At 43.2% G+C, this 20,516-nt stretch overlaps 1 protein-coding gene across 2 annotated transcripts in view; it reads left to right on the forward strand.

Moving 5' to 3' along the window:
- The first annotated feature begins 369 nt into the window (after positions 1-369).
- The window catches only part of CDH3 (cadherin 3), a 98,070-nt gene continuing 77,923 nt past the window's right edge, over positions 370-20,516 (forward strand). Inside the window, exons 1-2 of one of the 2 annotated variants that reach the window (XM_089902404.1) lie at positions 370-942; positions 2,758-2,811. In XM_089902404.1, the coding sequence (XP_089758530.1) occupies positions 2,803-2,811 (9 nt within the window). In that variant the 5' untranslated portion in view covers positions 370-942; positions 2,758-2,802. The remainder of the gene's footprint in view (positions 943-2,757; positions 2,812-20,516) is intronic. The other variant, XM_022583355.3, reaches the window with a different exon arrangement.

Raw genomic sequence — 20,516 nt, forward strand, 5'->3', positions numbered from 1 at the left:
CTCCCACCACTCACAGGCTGGACCTGGGGGTGTTCACAGGGCTCTGTGCTCTGAGAGCCCTTTGTCTCCAGAGAAGGAGGAACCCTGGCAGGAAGGGTGAGCAATCCACCAGCACCACTATTTGGGTAATAACTAGGCCTTTTCTTCCCAGGCTTGTTCTGCTCCTCCCCACACCCCTTCCCACAGGCAAAAATCTTCTCTATTTAACCAGGAACTGGAGCTCTCTGAAGACCCTGGAGGTCAACCATGAATTGAATAAGGTGTGACAGGCAGAGAGAGCAGTACTTGATGAGGGAGGCTGAGTTCTTGTGATCTTGGACAAGGAAACTTTTCTTTCTCTCCCTTTTTTTTTTTTGCTGGTGGGGGGGTTGGCTACCATGGGGGCTTGAGTAAAGAGAGTTGAATTAATCAACTCAGTTCCCAGCCCACTCTCTTAATTGGTTTGTACAAGGCTTCTCTCTGGTTTTATTAATTCACACATTCATTCATTTATTTTTATCCCTATCCTCCACTCCCGTTACCCTCCTCCCCCATTCCGTTTAATAAAATACCTCTGAATTTGTGTGTAGCTTTGTCAAATGTATAGTGTTGTCTCATGTGAATGTGAATTTAATTTTTTAATTAAAAAGGATCTACTATAAATCACTTCTGTTTCTTACTGTGGTAGCCAGTAAGAAACTCCTGGTATTCATATCTTTGAGCAGTCCCCTCTTGCATTGCATAGAGGTGACCTTACTCAACAAATAGGATATTGCAAGGATAACTGTGCAAATTCCAAGGCTAGGGGATGAAAGACATCACAGTATCCTCTTTCTGTCTCATTGATCACCCACTCTAGGGGAAGCCGGCTACCATGCTGTGAGGACACTCAAGCAGCCCTATGGAGTGGTCTAAGAGGAGCTGAGGCCTCCTGCTAACAGTTATTACCAACTTACCAGCCATGTACGTGAGCCATTTTGAATGATTCTCCCGCCCCAGTCAAACCTACAGACGACTACAGCCCCAGCAACATCTTAACTGCAACCTCATGAGAGATCCCAAGCCAGAGCCAGTCAGTCAAGCCATTCCCAAGTTCCTGACCCACAGGAGCCTTGTGAGATAATAATGTTTATCTAACTTTCCTGTGTCACAACATATTCTTTTTTCCCACCATTTAAAAATGTAAAAATCATTCTCAGCTTGAGCCGAGCTGTACAAAAACAGGTGATGTGTCACATTTGGCTCACAGGTCTTCGTTGACTCACAGTCTGCTTAGCTGTTTTGAATTGTTGCATAATTGTAATTGTTCCATAATGTGCCTTCACCATATTTTGCATATTTACTCCCAGTGAGGGGCATTCAGTTTATCTCCTACTCCCAGCTACCACCGACAACAGCTGCCGTGAATATCGTCGGCCTTGTGGGAAAGGCCCTGGCATATTTGTCCAGGAGTGGAATTGCTGGGTTTCAGGGTCTTAGTCTACACTCAGCGGTGCCGCAGGAGAGTCCCATTTCCCCACACCCTACCAACACTCGGTGTTATCCAACTTCCTAATGTTTGATAGTCCGTGACCTGGTTTCTCCTCTTTGTTTGGCTTTTGCATTTCCCTGATAACTAATGAGTTTGAACATCTCTTTGCCTAGTAGCACACATTTAGGTTTCCTCTCTAAGTTGCGCCTATTCGTGTTTTCACCCATTTTTCTATTAGATGTTTCTGACTTTTTCTTATTGGGAAGACTTCCCCTTTCCAGGCCTCAGTTTCCCCATGTGCACCACAGTTACCTACAGGGCTCTCCTGACATGCCATCCTTGTTTCTGAAATCCCTACAGCCTATTTTAAATAATAAAAATGTGGCTTGGGGTTGAATTTTTACATATATTATCTCATTTAAGAAACCAAGGGTTTATTTGGGAATTATAACTGAGATTTCTGGGTTCAGAGAGGTTGATGACCAGTCCAGGGCCACCCAGAGGAGTCATGGGGTTGAGCAGATGCCTAAACTGAGTTCCACTAGGAAGAGTTGGGACTGCAAATCAAAATATGGCAGCAAACAACACTTCCCTTGGGTCAAAGTTGGAAATGATGTTTCTAAATGATAAGGGGAGACAAGGCACTGGAGAGCATGGGGCCTTCTTTACTAAGCTGGCAGAAGTGAAACTATTCATAACTTTTCTTAGGGGCAGTTTGATGATTATGTGCCAAAAGCCTGAAATGCCTGCACATCCTTTGACTCAACGAATTCCCTAGGAATTTGTCCTGAAGCAGTAATTGGTCAAAGATGAGGAATGTGTTTGGTGGTGGGCAAACAAAAATCACACCTAAGTATCCCACTTCAGGAGATGGAATACTACATATGCATATGATATCTTAAGAAAGATGTTCTAGGGAATTCCCTGGCAGTCCAGTCGTTAGGACTCTGTGCTTTCTCTGCCAAGGGCCCAGGTTTGATCCCTGATCCCTGGTGGGGAAACTAAGATCCCACAAGCCATGCACAGTGAGGCCAAAAAAAGATGTTCTATAGAAGGATTTCTAATGCTAGGGAAAGATGTTAATAATTCAGTTAAGGTAAGGGGAGGGGGGGATCCATTATAAAATGATGGATACGGAATGATCTCATTTTTCTAGGGAAAAAATACGTATGAAGGAAATCACTGGGAAAATACAATGATGTATTGAGTGCTTGCTATGGGCCATACACTGTTTTTAGTGCTTTTTATAGCCTCATTTAATTGTCACACAACTCTGAGTAGGTGCTGTTATTATTCCCATATTACAGGTGAAGAAACTGAGGTCAGAGAGGTGAAACGAGCTGCCAGAGGTCATGCAGATGGTGAGTGATGAAGCCAGGATTTGAAGCCATGCGCTGGCTCCAGAGTCACCCAAAATAGTCCCCATGGTCACCTCCATGTTTACCTCTGAGGAGTGAGACCAAGATGATCCTTATTCCCTTTATCTGTATTTCCTGATTTTTCTACAATTAATATTTCTTCTACAATTAATATTTTTAAAAGCCCTCTTGTAGTGATCGGTGCCTTTGAAAGTATGAAAGAGGAGAGAGTCTTGGAGGGGAGGTGTTGTGTAGAGAAAAATCAGGAACGGGTTGGGGCTTGGCTCACCTCAAACCCTACCCAAGCCCCAAACCCTCTCTCTTTTCATTCTCAAAAATATCAAGGAGGGGCTTCCCTGGTGGCGCAGTGGTTGAAAGTCCGCCTGCCGGTGCAGGGGACGCGGGTTCGTGACCCGGTCCGGGAGGATCCCGCGTGCCACAGAGCGGCTGGGCGCGTGAGCCGTGGCTGCTGAGCCTGCGCGTCCAGAGCCTGTGCTCTTCAGCGGGAGAGGCCACAACAGTGAGAGGCCCGCGTACCGCAAAAAAAAAAAACAAAAAATCAAGGAAGTCAAAGGTCTGATATCTGCTGTGTGACCTTGAACTGGTTCCTCACCCTTTTGGAGCCCTTTTCGAAATACGTCACAGGGAAGGTTGGGGGGGGGTAGGGGGTGCAGAGAGGAGGAAGCTGGCGCCAGAGGTGCAGCAGGGAGGGACAGGTCTAGGGATGGGTCCCCTCCTGTCATCTCCTTTCCCCTGGGGCTTTGAGGAGTGACTTACCCAGTCTCTGAATGTAACTCTGGGAAAGTCTGTGCTGCAGTGAGCACTGGACTTTGGACCCGAGTCCAAAGACCTGGGTTCTGCTCACATCTCACCATTGGTTACCTGTGTCCTAGTCAGTCCCATTTCTGAGCCTTGGCTTTCTCAGCCATTGAAGGGGCAAATGCCTGGCTGGTTGTGACAACGTGAGGAAAGGTGCTTTGTGAGAGGCTAAGCAACTGTGTGCTATGTCATGGGTCAACAAACTACGGCATTACTTCTGTAGTTCCTTTTTAACAGCTTTATTGAGATATAATTCAAATACCACACAATTCACCCACTGAAAATGTACACTTCAGCAAATTTTAGTATATTCACAGTTGTGCAAGCATCACCATGATCAATTTTTCGTCATGCCCCAAAGAGCCCTTTAGATGTCACCCTCCCCCGCCCCAGTCCCCTCAGGCCCAGGCAACAACTCCTCTGCTTTCTGTTTCCAGAGACATTTCATATCCATGAAATCATACATGTGCCATCTTTGTCTGGCTTCCTTCACTTAGCATGTTTTCAAGGCTCATCTGTATTGTAGCATATATCAAACTTTGGTTCCTTTTTATGGCTGAACAATATTTCATTGTATGGTTATACCACATTTTGTTTATCCATTCATCAGTTGATGGACATTTGTGTTTTTCTTCTACTTTTTGGCTGTTATGAATAGGTATAAACTTTTATGTACACATGTGTGGATTTATGTTTTCATTTATTTTGGGTATATACTTAGCAGAATTGCTGGGTTAAATAGTAATTATGTTTAACATTTTGAGGCAACATCTGTTTTTTGTTTTATTTATTTATTTTTGGTTGCGTTCAGCCTTCGTTGTTGAGCACAGGCTTTCTCTAGTTGCGTCGAGCGGGGGCTACTCTTTGTTGCGGTGCACGGGCTTCTCATTGTGGTGGCTCCTCTTGTCGTGGAGCATGGGCTCTAGGCTCATGGGCTTCAGTAGTTGTGGCACACGGGCTCAGTAGTTGTGGCTCGCGGGCTCTAGAGCGCAGGCTCAGTAGTTGTAGCTCGCGGGCTTAGTTGCTCCGCGGCATGTGGGATTTTCCCAGACTAGGGCTTGAATCCGTGTCCCCTACATTGGCAAGTGGACTCTTAACCACTGAGCCACCAGGGAAGTCCCAACACCTGTTTTTATATAGTCCAGGAGTTAAGAATGGTTTTTATGTTCTTATGGTAGGGAAAAAATCAAAAAAAGAATAATATAATGTGAAAACTACACAGAAGTCAAATTTCAGTGTCCACAAAGAAAGTTTCACAGGACAGCTGCTTTCATTCATTTATGTATTGTCTATGGTGCTTTTGCATTACAGTGGCAGAGATGAGGAGTATGACAGACCATTTGGCCTTCAAGCCTAAAGTATTTACTGTCTGGTCGTTTATAGAAAATGTTTGTTGACCCCTGAACTGTGTGTTGGTATTATTAATTATTGTTTGGTGGAGGCAGCTTGAGTATGCTGCCTTGATTGGAATAGGACTCAGGTTGCCAGGTGCTGGCCTATGAGCATAAAGGGATGAGAGCTCCTGTCTAGCCCCATTTTCTGGATTGAGAAACTGAGTCCTGCAGGAGGGCCCAGGCTCATGCAAGCTGAGGGGGAAGTGAGGGCCTAGCTTTCTTTTACTCCTTGGCAGCCTCCTCACCTTCAGCTAAGAACACCCAGTTGTGAATAATTCATGGCTAATGTTTGCAGATCACTCCGTCTTGTCAGAGCACTTTGATCATCATTAATTAGTCAGAACCTGGCTCTGGCTGTTGCCTAATAAAACATAAACATAAGTGGCTTAGATGTCTCCATTCCTAAAACTGAAGGTTCCATCTCCATAGCAAGGCTTTGTACCTGCAGATTCTTTCTCTCTGCCCATCACCTCATCACCTCTCAAAGACCTACTGTTTTGGCCTGAAAGTCAGGTTTCCTGAAGGATGGAGAGCAGTTGCAGGGTTGGAGCCCAGTCCTCATAGCAGAGAAGTCACATCCCCTCTCTGCCCCTCGGTGTCTTTGTTGGGAAGATACGAGTAATGATGCCTATCTCTGGGGTTGTTTGTATTTGTAAAAGTGTTCTGAAAGGAGCCCTCATACACTGCTGGTGGGAAGGTAAAATGGCACAGCCATTGAGGGACCCTCCCAGTTCCTCAAGTGACTAAATGTAGAGTTACCGTATGACCCAGCAATACCATTCCTATGTATATACCCCAGAGAAACGAAAACGTGTCCACGCAAAATCTTGTACACAAATGTTTGTAGCAACATTATTCAAAATAGCCAAAGAGCAGAAACAACCCAAATGTCCATCAGCTGATGGATGGACAAATAAAATGTGGCACATCTATACAATGGAATATTATTTGGCCATAAAAAGTAAAGAAGTATTGATACACGCTACAAAATGGATGAAAACATTACATTAAGTGAGAGAAACCAGACACAAAAGGCCACATATTGTATGATTCCATTTATGCAAAATGTCCGGAATAGGCAAATCCATAGAGTCAGAAAGAGATGAGTGGTTGCCAGGGGCTGTGGAGGATATAGAGAGTGACTGTAAATGGACACAAGGTTTCTTTGTGGGGTGATGGAAATGTCCTAAAATTGAACATGGTGATGGTTTCACAACTCTGTGAATATATTAAAAAACATTGAATTGCAGACTTAAAATGGATGAATTTTATGGTACGTAAATTATACCCCAATAACACTTTTTAAAAAGTGCTCTGAAAACTGTAAAGTGATGAGTATGGTGTTACTCACATGCATAATAGATGACCTGTCATAATGGATGGAGCTGAGTATTCTGACCTGTCCGTTTAGGGTAGTTCCTAAGACTTTTGAAATTGGAGACACCTGGATATCTTCCTGTACATTATCTCAGGCAACTCATTTAACTCTGAGGCCATCTGTAGAATTGGGACAGTAATCTCTGTCTCTTAGGACCGTTGTGACAATTAAATGAACACGGCAGGAACATGCTGAGCTTGGTACTTGACACCTAGTAGATGCCTAGCGAATGATGATGACTATTTCCACATTGAGTTACCTGACTCCTCTCAGCCATCCCAGGGAGCGAGTCCGTGCTCTTCCACTTTCCTCAGAATCTACTGTTTCCAAATCTTGCCTGATCATAAGAATTACCAGGAGCATCTTTTAAAAATACAGATTCCAAGGCCCCACTTCAGACCCATTGATAAGAATCTGTATTTTTTTTTTGCGGTATGCGGGTCTCCCGTTGCGGAGCATAGGCTCCGGACGCGCACGTTCCGCGGCCATGGCTCACGGGTCCAGCGCTCCGCGGCATGTGGGATCTTCCCGGACCGGGGCACGAACCCATGTCCCCTGCATCGGCAGGCGGACTCTCAACCACTGCGCCACCAGGGAAGCCCAAGAATCTGTATTTTTAAAAACTCTCCAGATGAGTCCTATAATCAGGTAAATTTGGAAGTAAGGCTGGTCCAACCTGGAAACATTTTGCTTCTTATTTATACCCTTCCACAAACCCTTATTTTCCATTGTATGCTGTTTCACCCTGACTCGCTTTTCTTTTGCCAAAGATCCCTTTATTTAAGAGCTCATGCTTTTGACTTCAATAATAACGCCAGCATGAGATTTTATAATTTCCTCATACTTTAATTCAGGGCAAGGATTGATAACATTAACAATAACAGCAATAGTGAACCTACATGTGTTTGGTGCTCTGCAGGGGTTTCCCAGGCCCCTTTATGTCCTCACAGCAGCCTCGTTTGTGGATTTAAATAAGTTAAATAACTTCTCTCTTTGGGCTTCCCTGGTGGTGCAGTGGTTGGGAGTCTGCCTGCCAATGAAGGGAACACGGGTTTGTGCCCCGGTCCGGGAGGATTCCCACGTGCCGCGGAGCGGCTGGGCCCATGGGCCCATGAGCCATGGCCTCTGAGCCTGCGCGTCCAGAGCCTGTACGTCCGGAGCCTGTGCTCCGCAGCGTGAGAGGCCACAGCGGTGAGAGGCCCGCGCACCGCAAAAAAAAAAAAATAATAATAACTTCTCTCTTTTAGGAAAGTGGCACAGTCAAAATTGAATATATTTATATTAAGCACAAAATTAGGCAAAACTAATCTCTGTTTTTGTTTTTTTTTTTTTTTGAGGTACGCGGGCCTCTCACTGTTGTGGCCTCTCCTGTTGCGGAGCACAGGCTTCAGACGCGCAGGCTTAGCGGCCATGGCTCACGGGCCCAGCCGCTCCGTGGCATGTAGGATCCTCCCAGACCGGGGCACGAACCCGTGTCCCCTGTATCGCCAGGCGGACTCTCAACCACTGCGCCACCAGGGAAGCCCTAATCTCTGTTTTAAAAGTCAAGATAATGATTACCCTTGGGTTGGGGGTTAGGGACTGATGGAGGTCAAAAAGATTCTTTGGGGGCAGGTCATGTTTTGTCCTTTATTCTGGGTGTTGGTAGCACGTGTGTTCATTGTCACTTAGGATCTGCTCACTTTTCTGTATTTGTGTTATACTTCAATGAAAAGTTTAAAAACATAGCAGTACTATATGATCCTAATTTTAAAAATTTGTATGTATACATTTGCACAGAAAAAAGAATAGAAGGAAACTACATCGAGGGACATTTTATAAAATAATTGGCCTAGATCATAAAAAATGTCAAGAAAGACAAAGAAAAAGCAAAAGGATATGTACTGTGTAGCACAGGGAATTAAACCCATTATCTTGAAATAACCTATAATGGAGTGTAATCTGCAAAAATATTGAATCACTGTGTTGTACACGTGAAACTAACACAATATTATAAATCAAATATACTTCATTTAAAAAAAGAAAGAGAGGGCTTCCCTGGTGGCGCAGTGGTTGAGCGTCCGCCTGCCAATGCAGGGGATACGGGTTCGTGCCCCGGTCTGGGAAGATCCCACATGCCGCGGAGCGGCTAGGCCCGTGAGCCATGGCCGCTGAGCCTGTGCGTCCGGAGCCTGTGCTCCGTAACGGGAGAGGCCACAACAGTGAGAGGCCCGCGTATCGCAAAAAATATATATATATATGGAATATGATCTCATTTTTATAAAACCATACATTATTTGTACGTCTTATAATATATGCAAAGAATATTATAAATCACTAGGCTTGACACTAGTCAGTCAAAGAGGCTTCTAGGGAAGTGGTGTTTGTGTGTGTGTGTGTGTGTGTGTGTGTATGTGTGTGTGTGTTTTAATAAAACCATGAATTATTTTTCATCCTTACTAAAAACCCTGTGAAGTAGGATGTTGTTAGCTCCACTTTATAGATGGAGGAACTGAAGGTCAGAGTTTGAATCACTTGCTCAAGGTCCCACAACCAGTACTCTTCCCACTCAAGCAGGCCTTCCCCAGAGACACTCTGAAGGAATAATCAAGGTGCCTTCATGATTAATTGGATGGGGGAGGGGACGAGGGTACAAAGAGAGGAAGGGATTAAAAATGCCTAGGACACTTTGAGCCTGACCAAGTGAAAAATAATCAGCAAGTCAGGAGGGAGTGCCAGGTTACTGTGGAAAGGTTTAAGCCAAAGGAATGAATACCTAATGATGGAATTTGGTGCCTCAGATGAGGGCTTAAAGGAAAGTCCATAAGTGCACTCCTTGTTAGCTGGCCTTGCCACTGAACACCTGAAGCCCCGTAGCAAGTGGACATTTTAAAGAGAAAAAAATTTCAACCTCACACTTCTAGGCAAATGGTTAGTCCTCTGAGTGCTTGGGTCCTTCTGCATCAGCAGCTTGTACTTTCTGTGGCTCTGTGTGGCCTGACTGATCGACCAGGCTTAAAAGGCCTGCTGATGAATTTGAAATCTCAGGCTTCCAGCCTCTATAGGTCATCAGCAAAGACCAAAAGGCCTGGCATGAACATGAGGTTATTATTCACCTAAGAAGTCGTTATAAACCACAAGAACGCAAGCCCAGCAGGAGGGAACGGCTGCCCAGCTCCCTAGGCACACCATGTCCTCATGCGTCCATCCAGCATGATTCATAATTAAATCTGCAGCAGGCAGGAGGCAAAATAGAATTTCGTGTAAACCTGTGTGGGAGAAGCACTTTGAATACAATTTAATTTTAAAGTTCTAGAGCTCCAGAACTTGAAATGCTTGTGACATTTCAAGTTGAGGTTGTTTCTCCCTACCCTTCACTGGGACCATCTCCGGGGAGGGAGATGACACAAAGGGAAAAAAGTTGTTGAGTCAATAGGTGTATTAGTCAGGGTTCTCTAGAGAAACAGAACCAATAGGATAGGTATAGGTGTATAGAATGAGACTTATGATGAGAGATTGGCTCACATGATTATGGAGGCCAAGAAGTCCCACGATCTGCTGGCTGCAAGCTGGAGGCTCAGGAAAGCCAGAGATGTAGTTCCAGTCCAAACCCAAAGGCCTGAGAAGGGGAGGAGTGGGGAGGGGCAATGGTATAATTCTTAGTCCAAGTCCAAAGGCCGAGAACCAGGAATTCAGGTGTTCAGGGGCAGCAGAAGATGGATGTCCCAGCTCAAGCAGAAAGCAAATTCACTCTTTCTCTGCTTTTTTGTTCTATTTAGGCCCTCAATGGATTTGATAATGTCCACCAGCATTGGTGAAGGCAATCTTTTTTACTCAGTATACTGATTCAAATGCTAATCTCTTTCAGAAACACCTAGAAGTTATGTTTTACCAGCTATCTGGGCATCCCTTAGCCCAGTCATGTTGATGCAAAATTAACCATCACACTAGGTAAGGTGTAGTTTTGGAAAACTGGCACTGAAGATGCCATATGTTCAGGTCCCATGTATGTTTCTAGTTAAATATATCATGAAAAAAAAAAAGCCAGCATGTGGGCAAAGGATCTAAAGAATTCACAGAAGGAAATTCAAATTGTATGTAACTATATCACAGGCTCACCATGTTGCACAACTGCAGGGCGCGGCACTCCCACTGAATTCTATTCACAGAGATGCACATTGTAACGGTCTGTAAGAGAGGATGCTCAACCTCTCCAAAAATAAGAGAAATGCTAATTAAAACGATAAGGTAATGATTTTCATTTATTGAATTGGCAAAGCTCAAAGAGTTGCTAAGATCCTATGTTGCTGGGAGTGTAATTTGGTACCACCTCTATGGAGGGTGTAGTGAATACTATGGATTGGCTCTCTCAACCTGGGTCATTTCACCCTCTTCTAGTTGGTGATGTAGGAAAGCTGACTCCTACAGTTCCCAGACTCCCCTGCCCTTAGGGTTCCACCTGCCATGAATGAGAATTTCTGTTGCTCCACATCCCGTCAGCATTTGGTGTTATCAGCATTCTGGATTTTGGCCATTCTAATAGGTGTGTAGTGGTATTTCATTGTTGTTTTAACTTGCATTTCCCTCATGACATATGATGTGGAGCATCTTTTCATATGCTTATTTTCTGTCTGTATATCTTCTCAGATCTTTTGCACATTTCTTAATTGGGTTATTCTCTTGTTGAATTTTAAGAGTTCTTTATATATTTTGGATAACAGTCCTTTGTCAGATAAGTCTTTTGCAATACAGTCTGTGACTTGTCTTTTCATTTTCTTGAAGGCGTCTTTCACAGAGCAGAAGTTTTAAATTTTAATAAAGTCCAGCTAATCAGTTCTTTCTTTCATGGATCATGCTTTTGGTATTGTATCTACAAAGTCATTGCCAAAACCAAGGTCGTCTAGATTTTCTCATACGTTATCTTCTACTAGTTTATAGTTTTGCATTTTACCTTAAGGTCTGTGATCCATTTTGAGTTAAATTTTGTGCAGAGTGTAAGGTCTGTGTCTATATTCTTTTCTTTTTTTTTCATGTGGATGTTCAGTTGTTCTAGCATCATTTGTTGAAAAGACTATTGCTTTCTCCATTGTATTGCTTTTGCTCTTTTGTCAAAGGTTGGTTGACTATATTTATGTGGGTGTATTTCTGTGCTGTCTATTCTATTCTGTTGATCTATTTGTCTATGCTTTTGCTAATACCATGCTGTCTTGATTACTGTAGGTTAATGTTAAGTCTTCAAGTTGGGTAGTGTCAGTCCTCCAACTTTGTTCTTCTCCTTCAATATTGTGTTGGCCATTCTGGGTCCTTCGCCTCTACATATAAACTTTAGAGTCAGTTTGTTAGTATTCACAAAATAACTTGCTGGGACTTTGATTAGGGTTGCATTGAATCAATAGATCAAGTTGGGAAGAACTGACACCTTGACAATATTGAGTCTTCCTATCCATGAACATGGAATTTCTCTCCATTTATTTACTTCTTTGATTTCTTTCATCAGAATTTTGTAGCTTTCCTCTTTTAGACCTTGTATGTATTTTGTTAGATTCATACCTAAGTATTTCACTTTGGGGGATGCTAATGTAAATGGTATTGTGTTTTTAATTTCAAATTCCCCTTGTTCATTGCTGATATATAGGAAAGTGATTGACTTAAAAAAAATAATAACCTTGTGCCCTGCAACCTTGCTGTAATCACGTATTATTTCCAGAAGTTTTTTCCTTGATTCTTTCTGATTTTCTACATAGATGATAATGTCAGCTGTAAACAAAGACAGTTTTATTTCTTCCTTCCCAATCTGTATCCTTTTTATTTCCTTTTTTTGGTCTTATTGCATTATTTAGGACTTCCAGTATGATGTTGAAAAGCAGTGGTAAGAGGGGACATTTACCTTGTTCCTGATCTTAGTGGGAAAACCTCACGTTTCTTACCATGAAGCATGATGTTAACTTCAGATGATTTGTAGGTATTATTTATTCAGTTGAAAAAGTTCCCCACTATTCCTAGTTTACAGAGAATTTTTCTCATGAATGGGTGTTGAATTTTGTCAAATGCTTTTTCTGCATGTATTGATATTATCACATGATTTTTCTTCTTTAACCTGTGGATGTGATAGATTACATTAACTACTTTTCGAATGTTGAACCAGCCTTGTATACCTGGGATAAATCCCAGTTGGTCATGATGTATAATTTTTATACATTATTGGATTCAATTTGCTAATGTTTTGTTGAGGATTTTTGCGTCTGTGTTCATAAGAGATGTTGTTCTGTACTTTTCTTGTAATGTCTTTGGTTTTGGCATTAGATTAATGCTGGACTCATAGAATGAGTTAGGAAGTAGTCTCTCTGCTTCTATCTTCTGAAAGAGATTATAGTGAATTGGTATAATTTTTTCCTTAAGTGTCTGGTAGAATTCACTAGTGAATACATCTGGGTCTGATGCTTTCTGTTTTGAAAGGTTATTAATCATTTACTCAATTTCTTTAATTGATATAGTCCTATTCAGATTGTCCACTTCTTCTTGTGTGAGTTTTGACAGATTGTATCTTTCAGGGAATTGGTCCATTTCATCTAGGTTGTCATATTTGTGGGCATAGAGTTGGTTCATAGTATCCCTTGATTATTTTTAATGTCCCAGGGATCTGTAGTGATGTCCCCTCTTTCATTTATAATATTAGAAATTTGTATCCTCTCTTTTTTTCTTAGTCTAGCTAAAAGTTTATTGATTTTATTGATCTTTTCAAAGAACCAGCTTTTAGTTTTGTTGATTTTCTCTATTGATTTCCAGTTTTCAATTTCATTGATTTCTGCCCTAATTTTTATTATTTCTTTTCCTCTCCTGATTTTGGATTTAACTTTCTCTTAGGGACTTCCCTGGTGGTCCAGTGGTTAAGACCCTGCGCTTCCACTGCAGGGGGCACAGGTTCGATCCCTGGTCGGGGAACTGAGAGCCTGCATGCCTCGTGGCACAGCAAAAAACAAAACAAAACAAAACAGTAATTTTCTCTTATTTTTCTTGTTTCCTATGGTAAAAGCTTAGATGATTGAATTTAAATCTTTTTTTCTAACATATGATTCAGTGCTATAAGTTTCCCTTTAAGCACGAATTTTGCTGCATCCCACAAATTTTGATGAGTTGTGTTTCCATTTTCATTTAGTTCAAAATGTTTTAAAATTTATCTTGAATTTTGACGTGTGTGTTATTGAGAAGTGTGTTGTTTTATCTCCAAGTACTTGGGGATTTTCCAGCTGTCTCTCTATTATTGATTTCTTGTTAAATTCCGTGGAGTCTGAAAGCAGACATTGTGTGATTTCTATCCTTTTAATTTTAGTAAGGTGTGTTTTATGGCCCAGAATGTGGTTTGTCTTGGTGAATGTTTCATAGGAGCTTGAGAAGAATATATATCCTGCTGTTGTTGGGTGAAGTAGTCTATAGATATTTATCATATTGATGGTGATTGTTGGTGTTGCTTAGTTTAACTATGTCCTTAGTGAGTTTCTGCCTGCTGGACCTATTTCTGATAGAGGAATGTTGAAGTCTCCAGCTATAATAGTAGATTCATCTATTTCTCTTTACATTTCTATCAGTTTTTGCCTCACATATTTTGATGCTCTGTTGTTAGGATCTATATGGTAAGGATTGTTATATTTTCTTGGAGAATTGATCCCTTTATCATTATGCAATGCCCCTCTTTATCTCTGATAACTTTCCTTGCTCTGAAGTCCAAAATCAATATAGCTACCCCTGCTTTCTTTTGATTACTGTTAGTATGGTATATCTTTCTCCATCCATTTACTTTTTTTAAAATTAATTTTTATTTTTGGCTGCGTTGTGTCTTCGTTGCTGCACACGGGCTTTCTCTAGTTGTGGCGAGCTGGGGCTACTCTTCATTGCGGTGCTTGGGCTTCTCATTGCGGTGGCTTCTTGTTGCGGAGCACGGGCTCTAGGTGCGCAGGCTTCAGTAGTTGTGGCATGTGGGCTCAGTAGTTGTGGCGCATGGGCTTAGTTGCCCCGCGGCATGTGGGATCTTCCCAGACCAGGGATTGAAACCGTGTCCCCTGCATTGGCAGACGTATTCCTAACCACTGTGCCACCAGGGAAGTCCCTCAAACTATGTTTTTGCCTTCTAGTTTGAGACTATATATATATATATAGACATGATGTATTGGGTAGAAGGAACTCCTGTAAATAGGCTATGAGGTGGTAGGGTGTGGGGTTTGGAGAAGCATTCTGTCCTAGTCCCATGATTAAGTCTTAGTCTTTTCATGAGCCAGTACATCTGGACTGTGAACTTCAAGTGCTTCTCAGTTGTTCCCCCCTTGGTTGGGGACATGACGGCTAGGGTGGACTGGAGTTGGGCATTTCCCTTCTCCCACGTGGAAAGCTGGAACTGGCTGGAGTCGTATATTTATTGTTTAATCATAATACTTTCTAAAAATAACCCTCAACACCCCTCCCCCCACCCCAAATTTGGAGAGTCCTTTCCTCTTTTCTTATTTTCCTCTCTCTCTCACTGTCTTCTCCATGAGAATCAGCTCAGGGGCTTTGGCAGGGTTGTGGTTGGCCTGACCTCAATTTCTCTCTCCTGAAGTTTCTGTGAAATGAGAGGAAAAGGCCTCAGCAAATCCCCCAGCACTGGTTTGTGAGAGAAAAGCGTATTAGTCAGGCTTTCTCAGGCATCAAGGCAGAATCCTGCATGCCCGGGTGAGTGTGTGGGAGCAGTGAGGGTTTCTTGCCAGGATGGATGGGGAGTTGTGGCAGAGCCAGAAACTGCTCCCCAGGCTAGGGTATCCCGCAGGCAGCATGGAGCACTGAGCTCCACTGCAGCATCACCGGGGACGTCTGAGCACAGCTGCCCAGCCTTCTTCTCTGGTGTTTGTGCTTCCTCAGGGAGCCAGTGAGATTGCTCCTTTTCTCCTCAGTCACATCAGTTCTGAGAGGATCTCAACCCACTGTCTGAGCTGCCGTGTTGTCTCATGACCCCACCATGACCACTCAGGCCATGACTGACTGAACCGGGAATGGACAACAGATCCAGGGGGACACCAGCTGGGTCAAACCACTCATACTCCCTGTCCTGGAAATTTAGGACCTGGAGATAAACTCAATTAGATGACAACGTAACATGCATGAAAGGAAAGGTTGTGGAGTGTCGGAGCTTCAGAGGCCATGGCGGGTGAGGTGAGGGAGAGGGAAGGGGTGGCCAGAGGAGAGGCAGACATGAGAGACCCTGGTAGCCCTGGGGGCACAACTTTGGTTCTTGACTTTCTGGTTCTGGTTCCTTATAGCCAGCCTTGTCATCTTCTCTCATTGGACTCCCCGGAGTAAAGCCTCTCTTTATCTGAGCTGACTTTGATTTCATCAGACTGTACTGTCCTCTTCCCCTCCTTATGGCAGACATCTACAGACACTGGGCCACTCCTCTTTCCGTGAAGGTTTTTAACTTCTGGATCACTGTCCTTCTGTCCAACACCAAAAATCATAATTTTTTAATCATTCCAGTATTAACCATGAAGATGACCCTTGAAAACATCATGCTAAGTGAAAAAAGCCGGTCACAGAGGACCGCATATTATAAAATTCCAGTGATATAAAATGTCCAGAGACAAATCCATAGATACTGTAAGTAGAGTAGTGGCTGCCTGGGGCTGGGGAATGTGGGGAGATAGGAATTGATAGTAAAGGGGTATGGGTTTCTTTGGGGAGTAATAAAAATGTTTGAAAATTGATTTTAGTGATGGATTGGCACAACTCTGTAAATATGCTAAAAACCATTGAATTGTACACTTTCAACGGATGAATTATACGATATGTGAAGTATATCTCAGTAAAGCTGTTTTTAAAAACTGCTCAGTTCCCTGATCTTTTTTTCCCCAATAAACTTTTCTTCTACCTCACCTCAGCCACTCACTCCCATGGCCATAGCCTTGACCTTATCCTTCCAATAGTTTCAGCCCCTCCATAATCTCAGTTTCAAGCATCCTGCTTGCTAATTTCCACCTCTAACTCCAGCCCACTCTTCTACTATTCCAACTCCAGCAATTCTTTGACCCTTTTGGAACCTGCCATCCATTTATCCCACCACCTTTCCATTGTCTCTTACCCTTATCATTTCCTCACTTCCTTCTTTGTGTGGCTTAAATTCCATGGTCCAGCATTACTGTCATTCTTTTATGTACATCCTCAACTTCTTTGCCCCTCTGCTGTATTCACTTGGAAAAAAAAATTGTTAAATCCAACTCTTTGACCCTGCACCTGCACCCACGCAGCTGAATAGGGCTGAGGAAAACTCAAAAACTTGTCTTGTTTCAAATGCCTGACCATTAACTTCAGATGGACCCCCCCGAGGGTCACTTGGCAATCTTCCTGTATTTCTTAGACCATTCATCCTCCCACTCTCCTAGAAGGTTATTTCACACCTTTTTCCTTTCTCGTCTTTTTTTTTAATATAAATTTATTTATTTTATTTGTTTTGGCTGCATTGGGTCTTCGTTGCTGCATGCAGGCTTTCTCTAGTTGTGGCGAGCGGGAGCTACTCTTCGTTGCGGTGTGTGGGCTTCTCATTGCGTCGGCTTCTCTTGTTGCGGAGCATGGGCTCTACACACGCGGGCTCAGTAGTTGTGGCTTGTGGGCTCTAGAGCGCAGGCTCAGCAGTTGTGGCGCGTGGGCTTAGTTGCTCCGTGGCATGTGGGATCTTACCGGACCAGGGCTCAAACCCGTGTCTCCTGCATTGGCAGGCGGATTCTTAACCACTGCACCACCAGGGAAGCCCCTTCCTTTCTCTTCTAATTTACAACACTTCCTCTGCCCCCTGTGTTCACTTTCAGCTGATGACTTCATTAGACGAGAACTTCCACAAGCTCCCACACCCTCACGCACCTACTTTCCAGCATCTATGCCCCTGTGCCCTGCTTTCATTCCTGTAACAATGCCTGTTCTGTCTATGCTCCTTTTTGAAGGCCAACCCCTTACTTAACGCTAGATCCCAGCCCTTCTTTCCCACTCAGGCCGTTGTGTTCACAATGCTTCCCCTAACTTGCTCCTGCATCGTCAGTCTGCTCCATCCACTGAATTTTCCCAGAAACCTTCAGTCTTGCTGTAATGTGTCAGTGTTAAAAAAAAATTAAAACCTATCTTGGGGCTGGATAGATAGATAGATGGACATATATGTGATAAAGCAAGTATAGGAAAATGTTAGCAGGAGAATCCAGGTGGTGGGTCTATGTGTTCAATGTATAAAATTCTTTCAACTTTTTGTTGTGTTTGAAATTTTTCATTAATAAAATGTTGGGAAAAAATTCCTATCTTGACCCTACGTCTCCCTCTTGCTTTTATCTCATTTCTCTGCTCCCTTTCCCAGCAGAACTCCTGAAAAGCTTGTCTGAACATGTGTCACCGTGTGTCTCATCTTTTCTTTTACCAACTGCAATCAAGCTTTTGCCCCAGCGGTTCACCAGAATGTGTCTTATAAAGCTCACCAGTGATTTCCACTGTAGGAAATGGAGTGGCGGTTTATCAGTGCTAATCTTGCTCAGCCTATCAGCTGCAGAATTTGACTCCATTAAGTTACTCCTTGCTCCTTACAAAACTTTCTTTCCCTAATTCCAGAATGGCACTCTCTCCTCCATTTTCTCTTATCTCCTTAGTTGACTTTGTTGGTCTCTCACCTGCCCAGCCTCTTAAGGTTGAAATGCATCAGGACTTAGTTCTTAAAACGTTTTCTCTATCTACACTCCCTCTCTTGTTTATCTCCTGCAATTTCATGGATCCAATTACTATAGGATTATTTCCAAATTTATACTATCCCTAGCCTGAACCCATCTCCTCTATTCCAGACTCATTTATCCAACTGCCTACTCGACATCTCTGCCCAGATGTCTAAGAGGTATCTCAGACTTAATGTGCCCACAAACTAATTCGTCGTTGTAGTAGTTGTTATAATAATAGTCCCAGTGAATCACACCTCACTTGTGTCTGTGCCTGTTTGCAGTGTGAGCATTAATTTCTTCACACACACTCCCCACCCCTGAACCTGGGCTGGCCTTGTATCTTGGCTTTGATCAGTAGAAAGTGATGGAGTATGAATTCCAGAACCTAAGCCATAAGAGGCTTTGCGGCTTTTACTCTCCCATTCTGGAACACTGAGGCCACCATGGCAAAGAAGTCCAGGCTAGCCTCACTAAAAATGAGAGCCCACGTGGAGAGCCGAGTGAGGCACCCCAGCCAGCAGCTGGTCCTGGCTCCAGCCATATAGAGGAGGCCGTCTTGGACCTTCCAGCCCCAAATGGGCTATCAGATAACTCAACCACGTGACTGATCCCAGGCAAGATTAGCAGAAGAACTGCCAGATTGCCAACCCATGTAGTCAAGAGAAATCATAAATTGCTGTTAAACTACTAAGTTTGCGCTTTTTTTTTTTTTGCTGCAATAGATAACTGAAACACCGCTCTTGCCACTATACCTTCCCCTTCACAGCCTTCATCTCTGTAAATGTCACCTCCATTCTTCCAATTGCTCATGCCAAAAAACTTGGAGTTCCTTGACTCCTCCCTTTTTCTCATCTAATCCTTCAGCAAATTATATATCATTTTACCATGTATCCAGACGCCTATACTTACCACCTCCATTGCTACCACACTGCGCCAAACTGCATCATCGCTTGCCTGGATTACTGCAGGGGCCTCCACCTTGGTCTCTCTGCTTCCATCCTGGCTCCCCTCCACTGTGTTCTCCAGCCAGCAGTGAGCAATCCTTTTAGAGTTTAAGTCAAATCCCATCACTCCTCTGCTCAAAGGACTCCAGGGACTTCACACTTCACTCAGAGTAAAAGTTAAAATCTTTACTGTGGCCTCAAGACCCCACATGATTTGGCCCTCTCCTCTCTCCCCCTTGTTCACCCTGTTTCAGCCACTGTAGCCTCTTTTCTGTCCCTTAAATAAACTAATTGGCTTCTTATCTCAAGCCCTTTGTACTTACTCTCCTCTCTGTGTAAATAGTCTTCCCCAGAGACTCACATAACTCACTTCATGTGTCTGCTCAGATGTCACTTCATTGAAGAAGCCTTCCCTGGTCATCTAGAGCCCACTACTCCATCCCCACCCAAACCCCAAGCTCCATCAATTTCTAGCTCTCTTACCCTGTTTTGGACTCCTCCACAGCAGTCAACACCACCTGACATATTACATTTTTCTTTGTTTATTTTTTATCTGTTTTCTCCCATTAAAATATAAACTCCATGAGGACAGGGACATCATCTAGTTATTCACTCCAGGGTCTCCGGTGCTTATTACCTATCAAATAGAATGTATTCGATATAGTTTTGCTGAATGAATGAAAGCAGAAGTGTATTGTATTAGTTTTCTGTTGCTTCTGTAACAAATTACTACAAACTTGGTGACTTAGAACAAATTTATTATTTTATAGTTCAGGAGATCAGAAGTCCAAAAAAAAAACATGTCTCACCTGGCTAAAAGCAAGGTGTTGGCAGGGCTGCATTCTTGCCAGCGAAGCTGTCAGGGAGAACTCATCTCCTTACTTTGTCCAGCTTCTAGAGGCTGCCCACATTCTTTGCATGATGACTCCCTTCCATCCTCAAATCCAGCAATGATTGATTGAGTCTTCCTCACAGGGCATCATTCTGATGGCTTCTATCATCACATCTCCTTCCCCATCTCAGGCCCTCCCTCTTTCATGAATAAAGACCTTTGTGATTACATTGGGCTGACCCAGATAATCTAGGATAATCTTACCTTCTTAATATCCTTAATTTCATCACATCTGCAAAGTCCCTTTTGCCTTGAAAAGTAACATAGTCACAGGTTCCAGGGATTAGGATGTAAACATCTTTGGAGGGGTGATTATCTTGCCTACCACAGGTATTTACCAAGAAACTAATGAAGCTTAAATTCAAGCCCACTAACACAAGCCCCTCCTAAGACCCAGGAAAGGGCCCTAGTGATCTCTGTTCACATGGTCATATGTTTTTTTGAAAATTTACAAAAGTAAGATATTTTAACTGTAATTGGTTAAGTTTTCTGTTTCTTTCCACGCTGACTTCACCTCTGTTGTACTGTTGCTCCTGTTGGGTGGCATTGGCATAGACCTGGGCATCTGGGGGATACAGTCACTAAGAGGAAGTT

The sequence above is a fragment of the Delphinapterus leucas genome, chromosome 20 (assembly GCF_059928025.1).
Source record: "Delphinapterus leucas isolate spDelLeu-1000000601 "Yukka" chromosome 20, BTC_Dleu_Yukka2, whole genome shotgun sequence".
In the NCBI taxonomy this organism is placed as follows: domain Eukaryota; kingdom Metazoa; phylum Chordata; class Mammalia; order Artiodactyla; family Monodontidae; genus Delphinapterus; species Delphinapterus leucas.